Source organism: Fusarium odoratissimum (genome assembly GCF_000260195.1).
Source record: "Fusarium odoratissimum NRRL 54006 unplaced genomic scaffold supercont1.1, whole genome shotgun sequence".
Classification (NCBI taxonomy): domain Eukaryota; kingdom Fungi; phylum Ascomycota; class Sordariomycetes; order Hypocreales; family Nectriaceae; genus Fusarium; species Fusarium odoratissimum.
Window position 1 is genome coordinate 2,300,462 of NW_022158687.1, and position 21,774 is coordinate 2,322,235.

Consider the following 21,774-nt stretch of genomic DNA (forward strand, 5'->3'; position numbering starts at 1 on the left):
CCCTGTGCGTCATTCACCTTCAGTTTCGGGTTCCAGGTACCTGGTACACAACCATTACCAGAACGGTTCAGAACTGAAATACGTGCTCATATCTGCAAACAATCCATTTATTGCCCTTGACTTCGAAGCAACATGGTTGCTGGGTACCAGCGGCTAAATGAAAAGAAATCGCAACCGAATCCCCATATTGTCTTCATCAAGCCTTTAGAGGGTTCAGACAAGCAGATAGCTCAGGACTTTCTTGAGAGAATAGCAGCACAATGTCGTGAGTTAACTGCTTTCCTGGATCGGTAATACGGTATTGATATTCGTCCTTATCAGGTCCCATTATGCGAGAAAACTACCTGTACGTGACTTCGCTAGAGGAGTACGAACCAAATCGTGAATTCGTTGGACGGAATTTTAATGCAGGCGAAGTCGTTCAACTCGTTCTAAAGTCGCCCAGTACTGGCCGCTGGCTGCCATTCAACTATGTACAGATGGTCATGATGCACGAGCTGGCACATTGCAAGCAAATGAATCATTCAAGAGCATTCTGGACCGTCCGAAACTTGTACGCTTCTCAGATGCACGAGCTTTGGTCCAAAAACTATACCGGAGACGGCCTCTGGGGAAGGGGTGCCAACCTTGCCACTGGTGAATGGGAAAAGAATAGCGTGCTTGCTGGTGAGGTTCTACCAGAGCATCTCTGCGGAGGTACTTACAGATCACGTCGCAAGAGGCGGGTCAAGCCACAACTGTCCTACCAGGAACGAAAGGGAAGACGAATCTTGAAGAAGTTTGGCAAGAATGGGGTCGCTCTCGGTGCCGATGAAGAAGAAAAGGTCAAGCTGGAGAGTGGCAGGAAGATCCAAGCAAAACCTCGGGTTGCTGGAAGCATGAGAGGACGCGAGCTCCGGGCGGCGGCGGCACTCGCTCGCTTCGAAAAGCAAAAGACAGAGCCCGAGCCCATTAAAGATGATGACGAGACAGATTCCGGAAGTGGCAGCGAATTTGAGGATGAGCCTGGAGAAGATTCTAAGGATACTGTCGATGTGAACGGTAAGAAACTGCTTGATGGACAAGGCCGCGGCATGGTCAAAGTCTGTGAAGATGAGGATGCAGATGATCCTGGGGCCAGAGATGAGAGTCGGGAACTTCAAAGAATGATTAGGGGCATCAAGAGGGAGTCACCTGAGCCACAAGTTACAGAACCACCTCAAGAACCTGGGCCTCAAGTTCTCAACAACCAGTCACCGCCAACAGCGGCACCTGCTACTGATATCAAGGCAGAACCTACCAGAGGATCTAAACAGCCTAGGATACCAACGACATCGAGGCCTGTTAAATCGGCAAACAATGCAAAAGCCACGAACGGGTCCCCAGTCTCGCTCCCTCAAGGTTCAGCTCAGCCAGTCGACTCGACAAGCAATCAGGCACGCTCTGGCGGAACTTGCTCCATGTGCTCTTACGACAATCCTAATTCAGCACTTACATGTGCAGTGTGTGCCAATGTATTGGATTCCTCAAAAACAGGCTCGTGGCAGTGTTCAACCGACGCGTGTCAAACTACGCAGTATCACAATGCTGGCGATTGTGGGGTTTGTGGGTTGTGTGGTCAAAGAAGAACGGAGGCTGTGTAAAACCGCAGTGAATCAAGCCCTGCTTATTACGATGAAAGATTATGTTTGGCGATGGAAGCCAAGTAACATTCCTATTAAGCAGTAGGCATGACGACTCATTTTGGCGATGCTGAGATGCAAATGCGTCGAATGATTTATGCAGTAACGCCGCAGCACTGTAGCAGACTGAAGTTCTCATTGGCAATAATGATAATGTTAGAGCAGTTCGCATTCAGAGACATGTATTGCATGGTATTATAGCATCGATGTTCTTGAATCAAAAATGGTATGAGCATCGAGCTTCTTGTGTGAAGAACAGAAACTGGGCAAGTCTGTCCTCCATGAAGCTCTAACAGCAAGAGAAAAACAGAACCCCTCAGCCATCTGTTGGCCTTCAAATATACCAAAGACTACAGTCATATGTTAAATATTCCACTTCTACATTATGCTAAACTCGAGATTGATTTCATAGACATGCAATTCTAATTATAAGCTTAACTATATGCTAGAAAGACGATCACACAATAAAAAGATCCTTAGCCTACATTTTCCAAGGTAAAATGAATCTATGTCCACTATGTAGCACTTATAGTTGTAACTCTTATCATTTTGGTAAATTTTGGTGCATCAAGTTGGTTGCATTGCAATTCATCGATTGAGAGCACTGGCTTGGAAAGATCTTCTCATTGCTTGTCTTGGAGCCTTGATGACTACACAGGATTCGCTTTCATGAGGGATCAGCGGAGTCCCTATTTACAAAGGTTAACCTCCATGTTGAACCTAACCTGCAAACACAAATCCTCCCCTCCACATGTCCTCCAAATCCATGCCGGGTATGTTGCTACGTGTAGCTCGTTCCGAAAGGATCTACAATTTGTGAGTGCTGTCACCCTAACAGCGACACCCTCAAAGTCATACCAGTTTGACCTTTTCTCTTCATCATATCATGCACGTTCCGGCACACCTAGGAATATCGCGGTTCTAATGCCCGATCATTGGAGATGACCAAGGGCTGCGTCACAGGCGTGAGGTAACGAGAGGGTCTGCATCTGTTAGTGACAGCAGCCACTTACATGGTTATTTTCGTTCATGAGTTGCTCCGTGGTGAGTTATAAAATGGCTGAAGAGTTACAAATGCGAATGATGGTGCTGAAATGAGTTGGAAATGCGTGGTGTTTCTACGAAAGAGCGGCAATCGAGGGCAAATCGAGCATCATTCATGTTGTCAAGGGAACAAAAGGAGGAGGTGCATTGCTCATGGGGAGCGGGCCGATTGACCGGCGGCAGATTTCAGGTCATATTCCATGCGCGTAACAGTCGAGGGAGGGTCGAAGACAAGGTGAGAAGAAGGACGAAGAAATCCGCGGAGCGTGGGGAACAAGTTAAGATAAGGTGGGAGTGGAAACAACAGCGGTGAATATCAGAGCGGAGAGTATTGAAGATGAGTAGAAAATGATCGAAAGATTTGAAGAATAGGCACAAATACGATATACACAAAAAGAAAAGGGTAAGCAATGCTGTAAAGACAGGAGACAGGGGGGAAATTGAGAATAAACGGTGAGAAAAGAGTGAGGGATGGGGATGAGACAAGAAATGGGTGAGGGAACAGCAGATTCCAGTAACTGAAGCACATAATCATTCTGTTATGTAGTGTTTTCTGGCGAGGATATCCATTGGGTGGCTCGAATCGGATCGACATGCTCACCAAGGTCCAGACCTTCAAGAACATGGGTGGGCTTGATATTGACGATGTGGTCCCCCACCCACCATCAGGGACAGACCTACCATTGAGCTAGCGTGTATTACAGTGCAGCAAACCCATTGTTCGGCTGTGGGCTGCAAGCTGTGGCATCGTGGATAACTTCCTAGCTTTGCATCCCCTCTTTGACGCTATCTCTGCACCCACAGGTGGCTATGGCCGCCACAAAGTTCGCCAATCTCTTGGTGGTGTGTTGGCCATGACCCAACCTCGTCCCTCCAATTCCTGGTCTTGGATTCCAGACAAGGCGATTCCGTACATGAAATTTTTGTCTATACATGGCTGCTATCAATTTAACAAAGCCACAAAACTGCCACCCCAGACGGTGATAATTCAGGAGCAACAGGGCATCCCTCGAGGAGTATAAGCCAACTGATGGTCATTAATCAAGAGCAAAAGCGTGGTGACACTCAACACTGGCCAGGTAGTGTTGGGTGAGTAACATCGAGCACATAATACACCAAAGAGGGTGTCAAGGGATTTAGGAATCCTTACCAAAAGCTCAAAAAGACAGACAGGCTGTCGAAGTCGAAGCCAAAGCCAAGGACACCAATGCACCTCAGCGGCCGAGGATGCCGTGAGCCGGTCTCGGGAGCATGTGGGCGGACGCGGGGTAGCATTCTCGGTCCATGATTGGCTATCTGGAGGTTTGGTTTAGACATTAAACAGCGGACCAGGGCCCCGTTACGCTGTTTTTAGTTTCCAGGTAGTGGACTTAACCGTGCGTGTTTAGTCGGAGTTCAGACCTCCTGGATAACGTGGCATTTGCGGAAGTCCAAAGGCTAACAGTCCACGTCTAGGGATTGCCCTGTGGAAGAAATGAGCATGAAGGCTAAAAAGACAAGACGTAGACACAAGCATATGGAATGTCTCTAAAAATAAAACAATGGGCTGTCTACGCTCCATCGTACCCTGAACAGCGACAGACATACCTACCTACCTACCTAGCATGGTCCCAAAATGCAAACGAGATGAAAAGGTTGCTGCAAGCATTGCTAACGAATGCCGAAATATGGATATGGCATGGTGATGACAACTCAGCCACCCACCGTGTGTCATCGCTTCATAGCGCCCAATTCCCCGAGCGATGCTGATCGCTGTTGAAGCTTGAGATAACACCAGACAGGAGCATCACTTGATCTGAGATGCTCGACGCTAAAAGCATGGACCAGGCCGTGTGTGATGCAAGGTTTTGACAAGAGTCATGTCAAGGGGGAAACTGAGGTGTGATGGGCTGCCAACAGCTGAAATGGGATTGGACATGAGCTCGAGGACCGTAAAAGCGATCCATGAGTCAAACTGTCAACGCATGTTCAAGAATTCTAGAGGGGGGGCCTTTTCAGCACCAAAGCTAAGCTAATGCAGATTACGGTGTTTCGTATGCACATTACAGTTACGTCGTATCTTATCATCACATTCAATCCCCCCTTCCACCACTGTTTACTGATGGCGTTGCTGTGCTAGCGGTAGCATATGGGCTTGTCTGATGACAAAGAGGCTAGCAACGCCCAAGAGCTTCGCTTGCTGGGCTGCCATTATATTTCTGGACATCATGCTCAGTTTGGCACGCAAGGCACATACAGTTGGTGGTTGGTGGGCGACCAATCACAGGTTCTCATTGGTTCGGCCGTCTGTCGGTGCATCGTGCTGTAACAGAAAGTCGAGATAAGCTGGCGCGAAAGTGTGAGGCCGGGAGAGACCTTTGATCCCCCTTCAGAATCGTCGCATCTCCATCTCTGTTGCCGCTGTTGAACTGTGCCTATGAGGCAGAGTCGCAATCCGATAAAACGCTTGAAGGTTTGTCTCAGTTGGTTGCCTTTCATTACAGAGACTACCCCGCAAAATGGCAAACATTCCACAGTACGTACCCGTTTGTGACGTAGACGGGATGCTCCAAGGTGCCCTACGAGGCGCCTTTTTCGAGATAAGATTGGCTTACCGGGGGCGGTCCCTTTGCACCCGTTTTCTCCGCAGTCAACCAAACGGCGCTAACAATGGTCTGTGAAGCCGCAGATGCCGGGGGGAACAGGGACCAGTGGGGCTTACTGCCAGGTCCTGCTATAAGAGGTAAAAACTACAACAGGTCGAAGCCCAAAATGGAATTTGGTCTCGTTGCTCGGCCACCAGAAGAAAAAGGGTTCGTATAAGAGTTGACGTGTTGGTAGATAGCTGTTGATGAGAGAAGGAGAAAAGGGCCAGGTTCCATGTGTTTTCTATGCGATGTAGGCAGAGGAGAGCAGGGAAAGGCATTGTTTGCGTTCGATAACCTAGGAGAAAGTATTTACCAAACCCTGAGAGACAGCACCTGCGAGACTCATACCTATAGTTAATGATCAAACCAATATGACAAAAGGAAAGAGTAGGTAGTGCTTCCTCTTTGTGAGTTGTCTTGACTGGACAATAAGAAACGTTCGTGAATGCTATGCACTTTTACTTGCCTTCAAACTGAAATCAGGCAAAAGGCCAACTGTGAAATTGCTACTACCTACGCTGCTACGGTCCAGGCTAAGAAGCTCGTCAGCTACATTTAAAAAGAGCGGTTAGAACTAACAGCGGCATCGCCCCTTCCAATTCTGCTTCATTGCCCTTTTAGGACGTGCCCTGGCTGCTCAAAATGCTTGATCCAGCCCCAAGAGAGCTTCTGGCATTGTAACGTTCTTTGAAATGAAATGAAATGCATGGCATGGAGGTCCTCTGTCTCATAGGTCCCTTGATGACTGAAAAACTACGATGTCCCTCAACACATCCGCCCTCCCTCAACGAAACATTGCATAAGGACAGATCATCCTTTCTCGATTCTGTAGCCAAGGTAACCTGCCAACAGTTCCTCTGCATCAGTCCGTTCGGGTACGCCATGTACTGCTTCTGATGCCCACATCAGATCTTACCGGTATGGGCTTCGGCAGTCTACCAGCCGTGATAGATGAAAAGAAAGAGAACCGCCTATCGAGCCGACCGTTAAACGAACAAGATCTCCGAGTGACGGGTTCCGATAGCTACCTGAGAGCTCAAGAGATTATATCAAGATTAGTGACCAGTTACCCCAGACCCAAATAGGCCATTAGCCTCATGTTCAGAAGTTAAGAACTGGGCAAGCGACAAGAGACAAGGGTTCAGCCCCAGGGCATTCTCCATTTCTTTCGGGAGGGGACACCCTCCACGATGAACCCTTGAGCATTACAGTGCTGTTTAGTGCCCCACGACGCAGATTTGCCCCAGGCATCCTTGAACAGCTCGACCAACCCTGATCCCGATTCCGGCGGGAAACTCCACTCTGCAGCGACTACGTCACTCGGCCCCCGGACTCAATCTACGCGCTGCAGCCATTTCCCCTTCATTTTGCCCCATCTTTTCTAGCAAAGGTCTCATCCGTCACTGAAAACCCCCATCACAAAACAACCTTGAAGCTAGCCGCGACTGCATGTACCGGCGTCAGCTCGACAAACGAACATGCCTACCTACCAACCTGCCTACCAAGGTGGTCCACGAACCAAAGGCCCCTGGTCAATTCTTGAATGCCACCATCCGCCTTAGATCCTGGGCTTGGCTCTTCACTGACGGACGACCCTCGATTCTGGCCTACGTAGACTAACACTGGTTGATACCTTGGGTATGGTGTTGCGCCGGTCTCGCTCGATTCTCAAGTTGCCGCTGACTGCCGATTTCCCCTCCAACGTTGACCTAAAGGTTGCCTTTTACCCAAACCGGCAACGGCGATCTCTCATCGCTAACCAGCTGTCTCTTCTCCCCTGTTTTAGAGTTGATTGACCCCCATTTCGTCCTCTTCACCAACCCATCACTGTCCGTCCTTATCAACCCTCGGTCCCCCCCCGTTCCCATCTCGGTTTTCTAAACTCTTTCTTCTTCTCTCTCTTCCCCCCTTTACTCCATCTATCGCGGCTTCTTTGTTCTCATTTTTAGGATTGTTCGCCTCATAGAAAACGCTCTCGGCAGCCCACAACTATCTAAGCACCATCCCACCATCAAATTCACGTGAAACGCTGTTGCTGCCATTCTCGAACCACTCTGGCGCCATTACCTCGCATATCTCCCCATATCACAACATTTTCAAAACTATAACTACCGACGGCAGCCGTCGTCTTTAGTCGCCCATCATGTCTACAGACACAGCACCCCCCAACAATAACACCAACGCCGAAATGTACACACGCAACAGACGAGGATCAATCACCCAGGCCGCATTGACCAATCTCTTTCAAAGAGGGAACTCAGTTCCCAACGGCAACGGCTTTCCAAATCAGTCCTCGGGTCCAGTTGACACTGGTCGTCGACGTCTCTCCGTTACCACACTTGGTCTTTCGGGCACTTCGCCCACCAACACCTCTTTCATTCGTCGAGGCAGCATGTCGACAAACTCCAACAACTCAGACTCTATTGATGAGAATGCCATCGACGATGACGACATGTACTCCAAGACTGCACCCACAACACCATTCGTTCGACGAATGAGCTTTGGCACTTCGAACATGCGCAACATTCGCCCAAATGGAAGCCCTGGCAATGGTAATAACCCATCCTCTCCTCCTACTTCTCAAAACGGGCGCCCCGTCCCAAGTGGTCGGAAGGCGTCGCTCGTTGGCTCCCCCAGCCAAGGGTCAAGCCTCGCGGCAGCTTTGTCTGCCGGACGTCGCCCCAGCCTCGCTTCTTCTGTCACACAGGCAAGCAACACCAAAAACCCAAGAGCCACATCTGACAATTATATTTCGCGCCCAGACCAGCAAGGTTTCAACTGGTCCGAGCAGCTTAGGTCTCGTGCCGAGAGTTCCGTCATCGGTGCTCCTCGGGCTTCCTTCTCGCTCGCCTCCTCCTCCCCACCCCGGGGCTCCATTCACGACCGGGCGAAATCTGTTTCTGAGATGCCGCAGCCTCCTGCCCAGGCTTCTTCTGTCAAGCAGCCGCCCAGACAGCCTGAAAGACCAAAGCCTGATGCCTTTCAGGAGAGAATTTTGAAGGGTGACTTCTACATGGACTGAAAGCATCCACGCCTCAGATACATGTTCACTTGAAGATGATAACGACGACGATGATGACACCAACAATGACGATTCGCCCACCTTGCCACAATTGTCCGGCGCTCCCAATAGCCGTATGCTTCCTTTTAAATTCCAGCTGCACTGCGCAATGTTGTTCCTGACATGGTTTGCCATTTTCAGCAAATATCCCTTGAAGGAGATCTGCCGCTGAAAACGTGGCTTTCTAATTTGTTTTATGCTTTTGGTGTTTTGCAACGAACTTTTTCTAGCGGGATCTACGGAAAATGCGAAATTGGCCACAAAACATGCAAAGCTGTATCAAACACTCAAAAGGCGTATAAGGAGCGGTAACAGGTTATTTTGAAACAAGACATTGAAGGACGGTGGGAGGGGAACTTCGAATTATAAATCACGACAAGAGCGAGCATAGGGAATATTTGAACTTGATCAGTTGTTGGCGTTATGGCTTCGTTTTATGAGCACAGGTATGCCAATATTTGTAACTAGGAACCTGGTGGAAATGGTGCACGAAGAGGATAGGGGCTGTCGACGCTTCCGAGCCTGGGAACATCGAGGGACACGGTGATGCTTTTACCACCACGGGCGGGGACCTAAGAACATAGGATTATGGAACTGGAAGCAGATGACAGCCGGGGCGTTCAGTGTCAATGATGTGATAGACCACAGCTAGAATGAATGGAATTGGTCTTATCATAATTAAAGCGTCCTTCCGAAGGACTCGTGACTTGAGCAAGCTTATTAAACCGCAAGATCATGTAGTATCAGGATTTCGTAAAAGGGGCCATACGGTCAAATCAATGTATCGAATACAAAATCCTCCATCCGGTAGAACTTATGTCTCCAGCTTCATAAGAAGTGTGTAATTGATAGTCCATAATCTCATTAATACATAGTCCAGACTCCCGGCTAAAAAGCATATGAATAATGTTTTAGTAAATTCGTTCTTCTCTCAGAGAACTGACAAGTAATGCTCACACCGCTTCGAGTACATGCAAATCTATAATGGCGCCAATGCACCTAAAACATACATTTGAAGCTGCAGCCCATGTGCAGATCGGGGGGTGCGTTCCGTGAGCCGACTGTTCGAGACGCAAGCATCCAGGCTTGGGGCATCTTGATTGAGTACCGAAGTGAGGCAAGAAAACTCAAGACGTCTATCATGAGTGACAAAAAGACTAGGGTAAGCTTAGTGTAGGTTCAGTGGACCTTAGGCTGGTTAATTTTGGTACCTAGCCTCTAGGTCAGACGCTTTCTTGCTCCCTGAGGGGTACTTATGCAGAAAGCCAAGCGATGTCTGACGTGGCTGCTTAGATATACAGTCAAAGTCTAAATTGACAATGTAAAAGATAAGCCACCAATATCTATTTTTGTCAGCAGGGATGGCTTATGGGAGGGTATCAGAAGTTCATGGCGTTGTTGCCAACTGGGGGGTTGCCTTGGAACATCGTGTTAAACCAGGGCTCCTCGAGGAAAATACGCATCCCATCTTCCCACATCCCCTGCGACCCCATGCCCATGCCCATGCCTTCCAGATCCCAGCCTGCAAAGTCAAGAAGATCTCCAGAGTTATAGCCGCCCATCCCATCCGCTGTGGGGGGTAGTGATGGCATTGCGGGCGCCATTGCAGCAGCCAAATCTGCGGGAAATGGCTCGTTGTGGTAGGGCATGGAGGCGGTAGAGCTTGAATTGTTGTCGGGGGTGTCATGGAAGAAGGGCTGCGGAGGCTGCGGCATGTTTGAGCCCCATCCAACCATCGATGGCCTGCTAGCTGAAGAGTCACGGGTTCGGGAGCCCGCTCCGGTAGCAACTTCCGAAAGGAGTTGAAGTGGAGTGTTGGCCGTAGATGCGTGGTCAGAAGGTTGTGGCGCCGAAGTATTGGCAGGTTGCGGAGGCTGTTGTTGTGCCTGCGAAGGAGATTGTGTTATCGCAGAAGCTGTTGGACCAGGCTTCGATTCTTTGGCCTCCGACTCAGCTTGTCTATAAAACCAGCTACGAAGCATAACAAGTACCACGAGGAACTTGGCTGCTGGACGACAACTATCCTCCGCTGCAGTTGCGCGGAACTTGTCAAGCAGGTTGTCAAGATATTTTCCGACTTGCATATCTTCCTTATCAATAACGCGGCCTAGCTCTGAGCCTGCTGCTGAGGCTGAGAAGTAGAGCTTGATGAGCATAACGACGGCATATGCAACCCGGACAAAGTTGAACACAGGTAAGCAGCGTATACTGAAAACATCCATGGCCAGAAATGTGCCAAGCATTTCTTTGATAGAACCGAGGCATACGGATATAGCACTGATGTGTGCTGGGGATAGTCTATCCCCCCCTACAAGCCCTTCCTGTAGAGAGCTTGTTGAGAATGGAGGTCGCAGAGGTTCACTTGTACGAGCCTGCAACGCCATCTCATGCATGTACAAGTTGAGGACGCCGAAACTTATCAGAAGCGTTGCTACTTTGGTCAGTGAACGATTCCAGCGGTTGATTTATTGAGTACATACGTTGCAGCAACTCAGGGGGGACCTTCTCTCTGTACCGTTTTAGGTCTTTTTCAAGGCCTTTGAGAATATATTGTGTTCTCGTTTCTGAGATATGGACGTCAAATGTTGGGTCGTCGAGAGAAAACTGCACATTAACTTGCTCAGAAAGGTGATGTGTCCAGACCAGATGGCAGAAGTAAGCATCTGTTGGCGCAGCGTTTGGCGACGACTGCAAAAGATGAAGACTCTCTTCCATAAAGGGGGTCCATCGGATGAGATTCGGTCGATGAAGCGCCATGGAAGTGTTGGTTGCCAGGAAATAGCATGTCAGCCATGTACGGCGACTCTCTATGCTTGTTGGATCAGGGGGTGCCCATCGACGGCTCTGGCCACCTGGTCCGGTACTTGGGTTAGGACGCCAGGTATCAGGCACGACTATTCCACGGCGCTGCTTCATTTTCTGGCCGAGTCCAATATCGATGGCCATAACAGCCGCCGTGTGGACCAACTGATAAAACTTCAGCTCCTCAAAATGTTCTGGTGGCCAATACCAGATCACAGCTACATTGAGTGCTTGCACTAGCTCTAAGCCTTTCTCGCCCGAAAGCATCACCTTTTCGGCGAATGTGAGCTTCATCTCTTTTTGAAGCACCTTCTGAAGGATGGGCGACTCAGCAGAGGCTACTGCCATGATAGCCAGAAACAGTATAGGTTTTGTTTTTCTGAGCTCGGATGCCGTGAAACCAGGTTGGAAGATAATAGCCGGCAGGTGTGAAATCATATGGTCATTGTAGCGAGCAAATAACTCAGCAGCTTTCTCCATCGTGATAACACCACGGTCAACGATATCACCACCCTTTGCCCTTGTGAGATAAGCCGCCAGAGCTTCGGCTGGTGTTTCCTCAGTAGCAAGCTGTTCAGACGAGCCTTCGCGGCCATCTGTAAACTTCCTCTTTTGCCCAGTGACTGCTGTAGCTAGTGCTGCCGTGGACTGGGCTGGGGATGCGCGGTCTGTTGTTTGTTCCGCGGTCGGCATCGACGGCATTGGGGATTGTGTCGATGAAAACGATCCCCATGCAGGGGTTTGCGCGGGATTTCGCCATTTCATGTTATTGTAAGAAGAAACGGCTGTGTTGGATTCGTTGGGTGGTTTCGGCGCAACATTTCCAGGAGACTCTCCCAAGCCGTGACCTTGGCTTTGCGTATGCGCTTGGCCTCCTCCAGGTGCCGCTCTTGCTTGCAAGCTCGCTGTCAAGGCATCAATTTTCTTTTCCAGCTCAGCCACTCTGCTGTCCGTCTTCTTCTGGCGCTTTCGCGTGGGCATTGTCACGACGCAATTCCTTCCAGCCTTCCGGCACCTCTTACAAGGCCCCTCGTCATTGGGATCCGGTTCGCAGCGCACCTTGAGCCCACGACATGCCTCACAGGCCCTCGGTCGCTTCGGATCGATTCCATCTCCATCGTGTTCGGCATCTTGAAGCTGTTGATTTTGATGTTGTGGCGTATCTCGGTTTTCGGTCGATGCGCTGGGGGTGTTCTCGGCACTGTTGTGATCATCCTGTACGTCGTGGACTGGTATCAGAGCACTATTGCCATGAGGGACATGATGGACCGGCGATGGTCTGGAGGTTGCCTCCGCGCCGAAATTTGCTAATGCTGAGGCTCTATCGCCAGTTGCGCCAAGCCGAGGATCGAGCTCCATCGGAGCTTGTTACTTTAGTAGGCCGGTCTTGATGATGTGATGGAAGAGGACGGCGAAGGTTATCGCCGACTCCGACGCTTCCGAGAAGTGGTTGTGAATGAGTCAGCAAAAGTCGGAGCATTTTGTCCATATCTCCGGGCCATCGGTGCGATTGCTTTCATCATATTCCCTTCAACTATATCAAATTTTATAGAAGGTTACAACTATCTGCTCTCAATTGGGTTCATTCTTTAATCACAACGGTTGCGCATATATTGCATGGCTAGAATAAGACTCTTTGATAAGCTCTAAACGACAGCATAAAGGGGCAAAGATGTACCTTGTCCAAGGTCCTACCAGCATAAGACCAAGAATTGGATGACCAACGAGATCATTCAATGGCAGACCTTTTTGAGCATAGATATAAGTCATGAGGTGTAAGGCCAAACAGCAATATGTAGGTGGTCAAATTGTCATCTCAGTTACTTCAGGTTATCCCGCATCTATTGCATCTTCACAATATACTCGCCTACAAAAGGCATGATGAAATCCTTCTTTCCCAAAGGCACACCCTCCTTCCTCAGAATAGCATAAGCCATTGACAGGTGAAAGTTGATATTAGGGACAGCCGCTCCCATGGCAAATGCTTTCCCGGGCAGGTCCATTGTTCCCGCCGATGGCAATGCTGTCGGGGCAACCTCCTCTCCCTGCTGATTCACGACGTCTTTATCAGCCTTTCCAAGCAACTCCTGGGCCTTTTGAATGCGCGAGTGCATATCCTGAAATGTGACGAGTTTGTCTTCAAACTCGACAGACTCCCTTCCAGAAAGCCTGGCGACTAACTTCTCCGCGAATCGAGTGGCTGCATGGACCTGGAAGCTCAACGGGTTCATGTCTTCGTGGAGTCGCGCATCTGGGAAGCTGGCTGCATTGCTATGCTTCTCTGCTTCAGTGAGAATATGGTCCAGCGATGCCAGGGCCAGTTTAGCCTCGACGATAGTCGCATCGTAAAGCGTGAAAGTCATGGTTAAAGCCGTAGAAGAAGAGTGTTGAATATTTGAGAGGTGAGTCAAGGACAGGCAAACCGCGAAAGGGGAAGCGGAAACGAATGAGGATCTACAAAAACAAAAAACAGGTATAAATGCCTCGATCTTCCTTTCTAGGATTTACGGTGAATTGTTAATCCAATAGACAGGCTAATGGGCCGGCAGGCAAGTGGATTACCTACCTACCTACCTACCTTATATAGAGTACTAGGTACTAGGTAACCATTGAACTCATAGGTAAAGGGCCCGAAAGGAATACTAAGGCATAAGATTATATTAGAAGAGTCTTAGGACCATCAATACCCTGAAATTACCTGAATTATCCTTAGTTATCACAAGATTAGAAAAGTCTCCCCCAAGCCAGGTGGGTAGCACATCTATTGGAACATAGCATTGTCTGCATAATAGCCCACGGGCGATGAGACAGATCACGCATGGGCCTCGACTTGAAATCGGCAGTGCATTAGCAAGGGGTGTGTTGCAAAAGCCGAAAACCCCATTTAAATAGACAGTTGGGCAACAAAATCGCAGAATGAATTAGAGTATTTCTCGCAAGACAAGAAGAACTATGACAAGCCGATTCTTTCAGATCTGGACTATGTCGGCATCTTCTTGACTCAAAAACTATCCACAACGCCATGCTAAGTAGAAAGCGGCACCGCCCATCATCAAGATCAGATCAACGACATTCGCTCCAGTTACAGTCATTGAAGTTCTTCACTGACGTTTCCATATGGGTTATATCAGCATATGTCCCTAACCTTGATCTTCTCTTGGGCAATTCGTGGCAACGCTCAATCTCCTCATCGTATCAGTAAACCCAAAACAAGAGTATTCCTCCTCAAATCACCATTGATCAAACTCCGAGATGCAAGGTATTAATAGTGTAAGTCGTTATGAAATAATATGGTATGGTATGTATGGTATCATCGCATGTTGAAACGAGTGGGTATGTAGCAATAGCAAAACACATAGAAAACCAAGCACATATACAGTTCAGAATCGCGTTTCTTCTCGCAAGCGACTCTTGGATCCCTGGTGGTGGGGACCCATCATGCCACCCATGAAGATGGCACTCTCACGGCGTCTGTTGCTGGGTACGAAGCTTTGGTCGTATGCTGCGGAGGCGCTGGCGAGATCCTCGTGTGAAGCTTGCAAGAAACGTCGGTCGTAGGCACCGCGTCCTTCGTTGGCTGAAGGTGGTCGGTACCCAATGTCATAAGCACCAGCTGGAGATTCGTAACCAGGCCTGGTAGCACTTGAAGGGGGTGAGGCTCGCACTGGGGCATTGTTAACGAGGAGCGGAGGAGTCGGAGTAGATCGCTGCAGTTCTCGAACATTATCCTTCCGCATCTGCCCGTGGGGAGATGAACTTCCAGACGTTGATGGGCGAGCAGGTAGATCGAATCGCGGCGGTGCTTCAAAGCGCTGCAATTCGGGTTCAGAAATGGGTGAAGGAAGCTCGTAAACCTCAGGATCGACACCGAAGATTCCCTCGTAATTTTGGAGGAACATTGCGAAGACTGGTGCAGGTATGTTTAGGGTTGGCGAAAAGACAATGCCAACGTTGCGAACAGTCATCTTATTCATGTCCGCATTGTTGATGATCTTGATCAGGAAGCCAATCAGATACTTGAGGAGAGTGGCATTGGCTTGAGGAAGCCGATGAACCAGCTCACCCAAAGCAGTCATCTTTTCGGCATGGTCCGCAATCTCCATCGTTGTCAAGAACTCCATGTGCAAGTCCCTTGTCAGTATTGTTGTTGGTAGTTCTCGCAAGTACAGTTTCAGCAGCGAGGCCACAGCATGAATGTCGTAGTATTGACGGTCAGTCAACAAGTTAATATCCCCTTCGACATTGAACCGTTCTCGAAGTTGCTTAATAACCACGTTGGATCCACTCAGTCGAAAGATTCCTTCCTCAAGCACAGCATTCTTGGAATCCAAATACTGGATGCATCTGTAAACGACGGCAGGGAGCGGTACATTGACATCCGTAGGAGAACAAAATCGAACAGCTTCCGCCAGCGGTGCTCCAAAGGCTTGTCGCACAGGACCCTGGTAAGAGTTCTGTGGTGGGGTTGCATTCGCACCGACCTCGCTACCACCAAACAAGGAATCTTGACCCTCTGATGAAGACCTAGTCTTGGGTCCAAAACCAAAGAAACTTCGCTTCCTCTGTTTCTTTTCATCAGGCGTCGGGCCATAGTTCGGTTTGTTTCCCCAGGCGCCCAAGTCGGATATAGGCTGTGGATCCTTGGGTCCCGAAATGATCTTGCTCTGAGATGAGGAAAAGCTCTCAAATCCATGGCTGTGATGTTGGTCAGGCATGCCACCTGAAGTCTTGGGTCGAGCGGGTCCTGAAACTTGGGGGGCATCTCCTGCTTGGGTGGAATCGTACCGGACGCCAACCAATGTATCCGAATCTGACGGATGATGGTATGGCTTGCCAGGGGGTTTTCGAACTTTGCCTGCAGAGGGACGCTCTGTGCCTGTGGCTGTACCTTGTGTTTGGCGATCCTGAACAGGTCCACCCCGGGATGGTGGAGGTTCAGAATCTTCAGGATCACGATAATCAACCCATTGGAGGAGAGCATCCACCCAAAGATCCCGTTCCTTATCACTTTCGGCACAAAGAACATGTCTGAAGTGGCTGCTCGTGTCCTTCTTCTTCGGTTCCAGGATGAGGAAAGCATGACGGAATTGGTTGTCCAGGTCATCACCGTTTGTTACACGCGCTGGTGACTGGTTGTCGTTATTCTGATTCTGCTTGCCAATCTGCGCCCCCTGTAGCTTGATTGTGCCTAAGTGTGCACCTCCAGGCACTTCAAAGTACTTGAGTAGAGGCCCATTGAGAACGAAGTACCTTGCTTTCCAGCCACCGAAATTCTTGCCTTTCTTTGTTAGGTAACCACTGCGACAAGGTCGCCCGTCGGGCCCTATCTTATTGCCATTCATCTCAGAGCTCGAATCACCAATTGATACCGAGTCGTCTAGATTTGGTGGGAGAACATGAGTTGACAAATATTTGCAAAGTTCGACAGCTGTTTTTGTGTCAAAAGGTATATCTAAAATGTCATCCATGAACTGCTCCAGGACCGTCCTACGGGCATCGAGCTTGGCCGGCGCATGACCACTGAACAGCGAACGTTCTGGAGCTCTGACTGTGTAGGATGTACATTGCTTGAGCCTTTGATCAAGTTTTGTCAACGAAGCCAAGTCTTTCTCCACTCTCCAAAGCTCGCCATTGTCCGATCGCGAGATGATAGCGAGAGTAAACACTGGATCTTCTTCGAGTTGTGTGAGAGACATCATACTTGCTCGAGATGGTTTCATGCGTGATGATGCAACTGCAATTCTGATGGAGGGCAGAGCATTTGGCGGGAGCAGAAGATCCGGATATTCTTCTGTGACCAGGCCTTTGAAGACTTCTGTACGCTCGCTAGGGCTAGACATTCTGATGGATGGTTGATCCGCGTGGCTGATGGGTTCTTGCTGTACGGTGCGACTTTTCTGCGATACCGAAGTTTCCTCAGAGACGATACTTTTGCCAGTCGCTCTAGCTGGTGTTGGGGCCGGAGTTGCTAAAGGGGTGTTTGGTGGTAGTGGAATTGGTTGACGAGGTGGTCGCGGGGACAATGGCGCAGCCTGAAAATTCATCGACCTTGGAGACAAAGGCGGCGAGCTGAAGTTTGAAGGCCGAGGGCTTGCGGGGAGACCGGGACTTAACAATGGCGCAGGGATTTCCCTTGTTTTTGTTGCGCTGAGCATTTCACCGAGTGAGGCTGTAGCGAGCTCCTGCGCAGGGGCCTGGGGCATTTGAATCGGAGATCCAGGTTGACTGGACTTGCTTGACTTGCTCTTCTTGGATGCACTACGCGCAGCCGCCTCCTTCAAAGCAATAATCTCTCGGTCTCGATCGTCTTCTTCTCGTGTTCTTCGCCGACCTCGTCGATCGTGAACAATTTCATCAACTTCCAGTATATCATCAAAATCGGACTCAGTCTCTCCATCCTCCGGAGATGGGCTCAGCTGCGTCCTCATTTCTTGCTTCAACTTCAGGGGTGCTGGAGGTGGCTTCCTCGGTGGTGGCACCGGAAACTTGGATAGTCCTTCGTCAGGTTGGGGAGTAGCCTCGAGGACCGCGACTGTAGGAAGGTGGTTTACCGGTGGCTTGGGCGGTGGCATTTTGGGCGGTTCACTGGGGAGGCTACGCGATGGAGGGATGGCGACATTGTAGGGAATCTCTTTCAGAGGCTCCTCAATCTTCTCTTTCCTTGCCTCCTCAGCGGCCCGTTCTTCAGCCTCGTGATCGTACTTGTCTAAAGCATGGTCTTGCGGTTTGGGCATAGCATGTGCAGGGTTCAAGAGTTCGCCCACAGCTGAATGTGGTGCGCTGGGCTGATCTGCTGGAGGAGTAATGGGATAAGGCGCTATGGTAATATCGATCGGTGAATTTCTCGGACTTTCGGCTTCGAGGACTGGTGACTCTGGTGTGGTTTGTTCCTTAGCTCGTTCAATATCAACTCGTGGAAGCGAAAGCACAGGCGCTTCAACAGCTTCTTTGGTATTCTCTTGAGGTGACACCGAAGCAGAGGAAAGTGAAATGACTTCTTTTAGCTTCTTCCTATACTTTTCCTTATCCTTCAAAGCCCTTTCCAAGTCCTTGTTAAGGCCGAGAATCATGGCCCGTTGCTTGTCCACTAGACGCCATAACTGGCTGTTCTGCTGTGACTGGGAGTGCTTCTCTTTCAGCAAGTACTGGATAAGGGTCTCGGGGCTGCCTGCTGTCTTAATAAGATGAGCAATCTCTGAAGGTCCATGGGGACCATCTTGACTCCCAGTTGTGCCTGATTTGGTCGATATTGCTGAAATCGCCGAGTCGATAGACGAATTCCGGGCGACTCCTTTCGAAGCTTCAGCCTGGGCCGCAGATACGGGACCCGCCATGGCCGGTTGTTTAGTTGAGTCGGAGCCTGGAGCAGGCTTTGAAGTTATGGGCTCGGAGACGGTTCGTAAAACATTCGTACTGCCTGCATAGCCCTGTCTGATTAGAATGTTAGCCTACAGCGGTAATGCCTGGGTAGTCGTGGTGATTGCGCCGAATATCCACTTATAATAGACCAACCTAGGGCTGCGAGGTTCTGGGGATCCTTCGTCTGAGGAATCGCTGTAGAATGAGGTCTGCTTAACAAGACTCGATTTGTTCTCAAGTTCTTGATTAGCTCGATATGTCGGCGTTGGAGTAGACCGAGTCGGGAAAGTGGCGGTTCGCGGACTGGGACTTGCTTGTCCGTAAGGGAAGTTGGCGGAGGTCGCGAGCGGACTTGAGATAGCTGGTCGTGGGGATCTAGAGATCGCAGTGTGTTAGAGGTGGCGCATCGAAAGGTTCCACAGCAGAACGCAATATGGTCCCGCGTTGGAGGGGAAAGGAATGGTGATAGCACGAAGTACAATGGAGACCTCGCACAACGTTCAACCCGGGGCGAGTAAGAAAGATAATCGCTGGTTAAGAACGGCAAAGGAGTAAAGAAGTGTGGAGGGGAGAGATTGTGAGAGACAGAAGGGGGCCAAGAAGAAGCCCGGGTCAGATGGCCGGGGGGGTGTGTGGAGAGGACCCAAGAAGAGCAAGCAACCAGAGATAGCTTGGAGTTGGGATGAACCTGCTGAAGACATGTACATTATGTATGCTTACCGTGGACTTGACAAGGACAATGGACCAAGGGATGGGACACTTGGACTCGGACGAATGATGCGACCAACCGTAGGACTATCGTCAACGGGGACTTCGGAGGGAGATCGAGCCCTATTAAGGAGGTTTTGATCGGATGATGAAGTAGCTTCTACTGGAGTGGTGATGGAGTTGGATCTCGAGGCAGTAGGAGCTTCTGCGCTCTGGAGCGCAAGCTGTGGCATGGTGCACTGGGCTCCCTTGCGGTGTCATGCACCGGAAGGCATCAGCCAATGGGTCGCAGATATCGCAGCGTACTGTACAAGGCGCGAGGTGCTGATGTGAGGTAAGTGAGGCGTTTCGAGATGCCGGTTGCTGCGGTGGGAACAGTCCGAGCCCCAACGTTACATGCAGCTGTAACCGCGTTACAGCGGAGTACAAGCCAGAGTGAGACGGTACAGTAGCGTCTAGTATGAAGGACAGGACAAGAAAACGGCAGCAGAGGATGGGTACGGGTATAATACAGCTGGTAGTAAGAGAGTTTTCGGTAGGTGTGGAGTGTCGTTTAACTGGGGAGACGTGGTAGAGATTTGAAGCGAACGACTGGGAAACCTGGGAAGCTGTCGCAAAAGCTGCAAAAAAAGGTGGATGCCAGGCTGCCCTGTACGACAAGACAATATACCTTGCCTTGGGAATGGAGCGATGGCGGCTGCCGGCAGGGAATGTCGTTTGCGGAGGAGACTGGTCAAGCAAGCAAATTGACAAGCGAATGCGGCACGTGCTCGAACGTGTATGCGCCGGCGCGTTCCAATAATTACTATCAACGAGAAAGAAAGCAAGGGAACCAAGTGATGCGAAGAGGTAAAAGGAGGTACGGGTACTAATGAATATTGAGAAATGATTTGAGGGGGAGATTTGCTGATTTGATGGCCGACTATCGACGAAAAGTGAGGTGCCGCCCCTCGTAAATCCTAATATGGAAAGGGGGGCGGGAAAAACGGCGGGAAACGGTCGCGATTGTCGGCTTACTTGAATCAGTGACCTGAGAGTTTTAACTATAACAGGCACCTAACAAAACTTAGCACCAGCTACACGACGTTCACTCTAGCTTGACATATTTTGTTCAATATGAGTAACTACTCTTGTTTCTACACACAAAATCGAGTCAGGTAAATCAACGTTCGGCGCCACTGAGACTGACACGATGGAGTCGTTTGCCCACTTCTAAAGGCTTTGGCCTGGTGCACGGAGGTGCCTCCGACCCTGAGGACTACATATCCTTGGAGAAGCTTACAAGGATCAAGGGACCCCTTTACCTTAACACAAGATGTCCTTGCACCTTGCACAGACTGTACGTACACAAAGCTCAAGGCGCTTATCCTACATATCATACCAAGATGCTGGATATGTCAGGTAACTAACTGTATCTGCAGTACGAATACAAGCAGATGTTGCCACCATATCTACAAATGGATGTTTCGATGCATGCCGGATAAAGACAATCAGTATGAATAAGGGGTGACTCGCCGGCTCTCCCACTAAAGGCCACTAATAGCAACCGAAGCACGCGAGGCTTCCGCCCTGCCCACTCGAAATCGTCAATCATACCTCACTAGAAGACGCCACCCAAGCGTCCACTTTATGGCTGTGGATAATGCCAGTCCAGTTGATTGTGTCAGGGTTCAATCACTGGACTGACTCGGTTCCATTGATAAAGAACGGCGGCTGCTGCGGGGAATAATTTCGATATTTGTTTTTCCATCGTCATGGTGGTCATGATGCTTCAGAGCAGAGAGTCTGGTGGAGGTCAAGATAGGTCTAAAACTAAACAAGTCCAACAAAAGCCCAGAGGAACATTCGTCGTTTCATTTGAAACGGAGGCTTGGAAGATCTAGAATCCGAATTAGCCACCTTCCATATCAAATGCTCAAAATAGTTGGTTCAGACTGCAACACGACTGGAACGCAAGCTGACACGGACGTCGGGACGTTGTGAGATTTTACTCTCCCGTCCCGTGGACAATAACGTTACGATTTAGTGCCAAAGCTTAGGTTCACGCGGCAGTTCAGCCAGGGGTTTCTTATTATAAGCTTTTCTCAAGGGATTAGGGTCCAGAGTCCCGGATGCGAGGGAGCTCTGGAGGTTTGCCCTATTCAAAGTTCAAACCTACCTAGACTCAGCATTATAGCCCCAAGTTCTTGGTGGAATCTCAGGGCCTAGGGTCGCTCTTCAACTTGAAATCCTTTAGTTAGTTTAATCTTGTGACACTTTATGGTCTCAACTAGCGTGGCTGCTATATTTGTTCACCTACTTGACATCACCTCTTAATCTCTCTGTTGACGTGTTTTATTCTGGAAATCATTACAGACCTGTCCCTCAAAAGACCATTACAGTCTGTAAGTGGCCTTAAGTTAAGTGGGCTCTTTTCTAAAGCAATCACAAGGGCAAGGGCCCCTAGAAGCCTCAGTGAAGGGTGTTCCAATCAGAGCCGCAGTGACTATTGTCACTTCTGATCCTAGCTCCC

At 49.6% G+C, this 21,774-nt stretch overlaps 6 protein-coding genes across 10 annotated transcripts; 3 read left to right on the top strand and 3 right to left on the bottom strand.

Moving 5' to 3' along the window:
- The first annotated feature begins 12 nt into the window (after window positions 1-12).
- On the top strand, window positions 13-2,053 carry FOIG_00806 (uncharacterized protein). Its single transcript, XM_031197229.1, has 2 exons — window positions 13-265; window positions 322-2,053. The coding sequence occupies exons 1-2, from the start codon at window positions 133-135 to the stop codon at window positions 1,620-1,622; spliced, it is 1,434 nt and encodes a 477-aa protein (XP_031072996.1). The 5' UTR covers window positions 13-132; the 3' UTR covers window positions 1,623-2,053.
- A 3,301-nt stretch (window positions 2,054-5,354) lies between these two features.
- Window positions 5,355-5,891, top strand: FOIG_00807 (uncharacterized protein; the record flags this gene model as incomplete). The annotated part of the gene is made up of 2 exons (XM_031197230.1): window positions 5,355-5,497; window positions 5,816-5,891. 2 exons carry the CDS (start codon window positions 5,355-5,357, stop codon window positions 5,889-5,891), a joined length of 219 nt encoding a protein of 72 aa, XP_031072997.1.
- Window positions 5,892-6,713: 822 nt separating this feature from the next.
- On the top strand, window positions 6,714-10,567 carry FOIG_00808 (uncharacterized protein). Of its 3 annotated transcripts, none has more exons than XM_031197233.1 (2): window positions 6,714-7,884; window positions 8,095-10,567. In XM_031197233.1, the coding sequence occupies exons 1-2, from the start codon at window positions 7,476-7,478 to the stop codon at window positions 8,352-8,354; spliced, it is 669 nt and encodes a 222-aa protein (XP_031073000.1). In that variant the 5' UTR covers window positions 6,714-7,475; the 3' UTR covers window positions 8,355-10,567. The 3 variants fall into 3 exon arrangements, with proteins under 3 accessions (XP_031073000.1, XP_031072999.1, XP_031072998.1); XM_031197232.1 differs by having other exon boundaries at window positions 6,714-8,039; window positions 8,095-9,308; XM_031197231.1 differs by having other exon boundaries at window positions 6,714-9,308.
- On the bottom strand, window positions 6,939-12,649 carry FOIG_00809 (uncharacterized protein). Of its 2 annotated transcripts, XM_031197235.1 has the most exons (3): window positions 10,874-12,649; window positions 9,351-10,824; window positions 9,060-9,281 (listed from the first exon to the last, which is right to left on the bottom strand). In XM_031197235.1, the coding sequence occupies exons 1-2, from the start codon at window positions 12,552-12,554 to the stop codon at window positions 9,773-9,775; spliced, it is 2,733 nt and encodes a 910-aa protein (XP_031073002.1). In that variant the 5' UTR covers window positions 12,555-12,649; the 3' UTR covers window positions 9,060-9,281; window positions 9,351-9,772. The 2 variants fall into 2 exon arrangements, with proteins under 2 accessions (XP_031073001.1, XP_031073002.1); XM_031197234.1 differs by having other exon boundaries at window positions 6,939-10,824.
- Window positions 12,650-12,738: 89 nt separating this feature from the next.
- Window positions 12,739-13,767, bottom strand: FOIG_00810 (uncharacterized protein). The gene has a single exon (XM_031197236.1). The coding sequence runs from the start codon at window positions 13,556-13,558 to the stop codon at window positions 13,037-13,039; it is 522 nt and encodes a 173-aa protein (XP_031073003.1). The 5' UTR covers window positions 13,559-13,767; the 3' UTR covers window positions 12,739-13,036.
- Window positions 13,768-13,811: 44 nt separating this feature from the next.
- Window positions 13,812-20,240, bottom strand: FOIG_00811 (RalA-binding protein 1). 2 transcript variants are annotated; one of them, XM_031197237.1, is made up of 3 exons: window positions 19,275-20,240; window positions 18,708-18,929; window positions 13,812-18,626 (listed from the first exon to the last, which is right to left on the bottom strand). In XM_031197237.1, exons 1-3 carry the CDS (start codon window positions 19,493-19,495, stop codon window positions 14,576-14,578), a joined length of 4,494 nt encoding a protein of 1,497 aa, XP_031073004.1. In that variant the 5' UTR covers window positions 19,496-20,240; the 3' UTR covers window positions 13,812-14,575. The 2 variants fall into 2 exon arrangements, with proteins under 2 accessions (XP_031073004.1, XP_031073005.1); XM_031197238.1 differs by having other exon boundaries at window positions 18,708-20,136.
- Window positions 20,241-21,774: the final 1,534 nt, after the last annotated feature.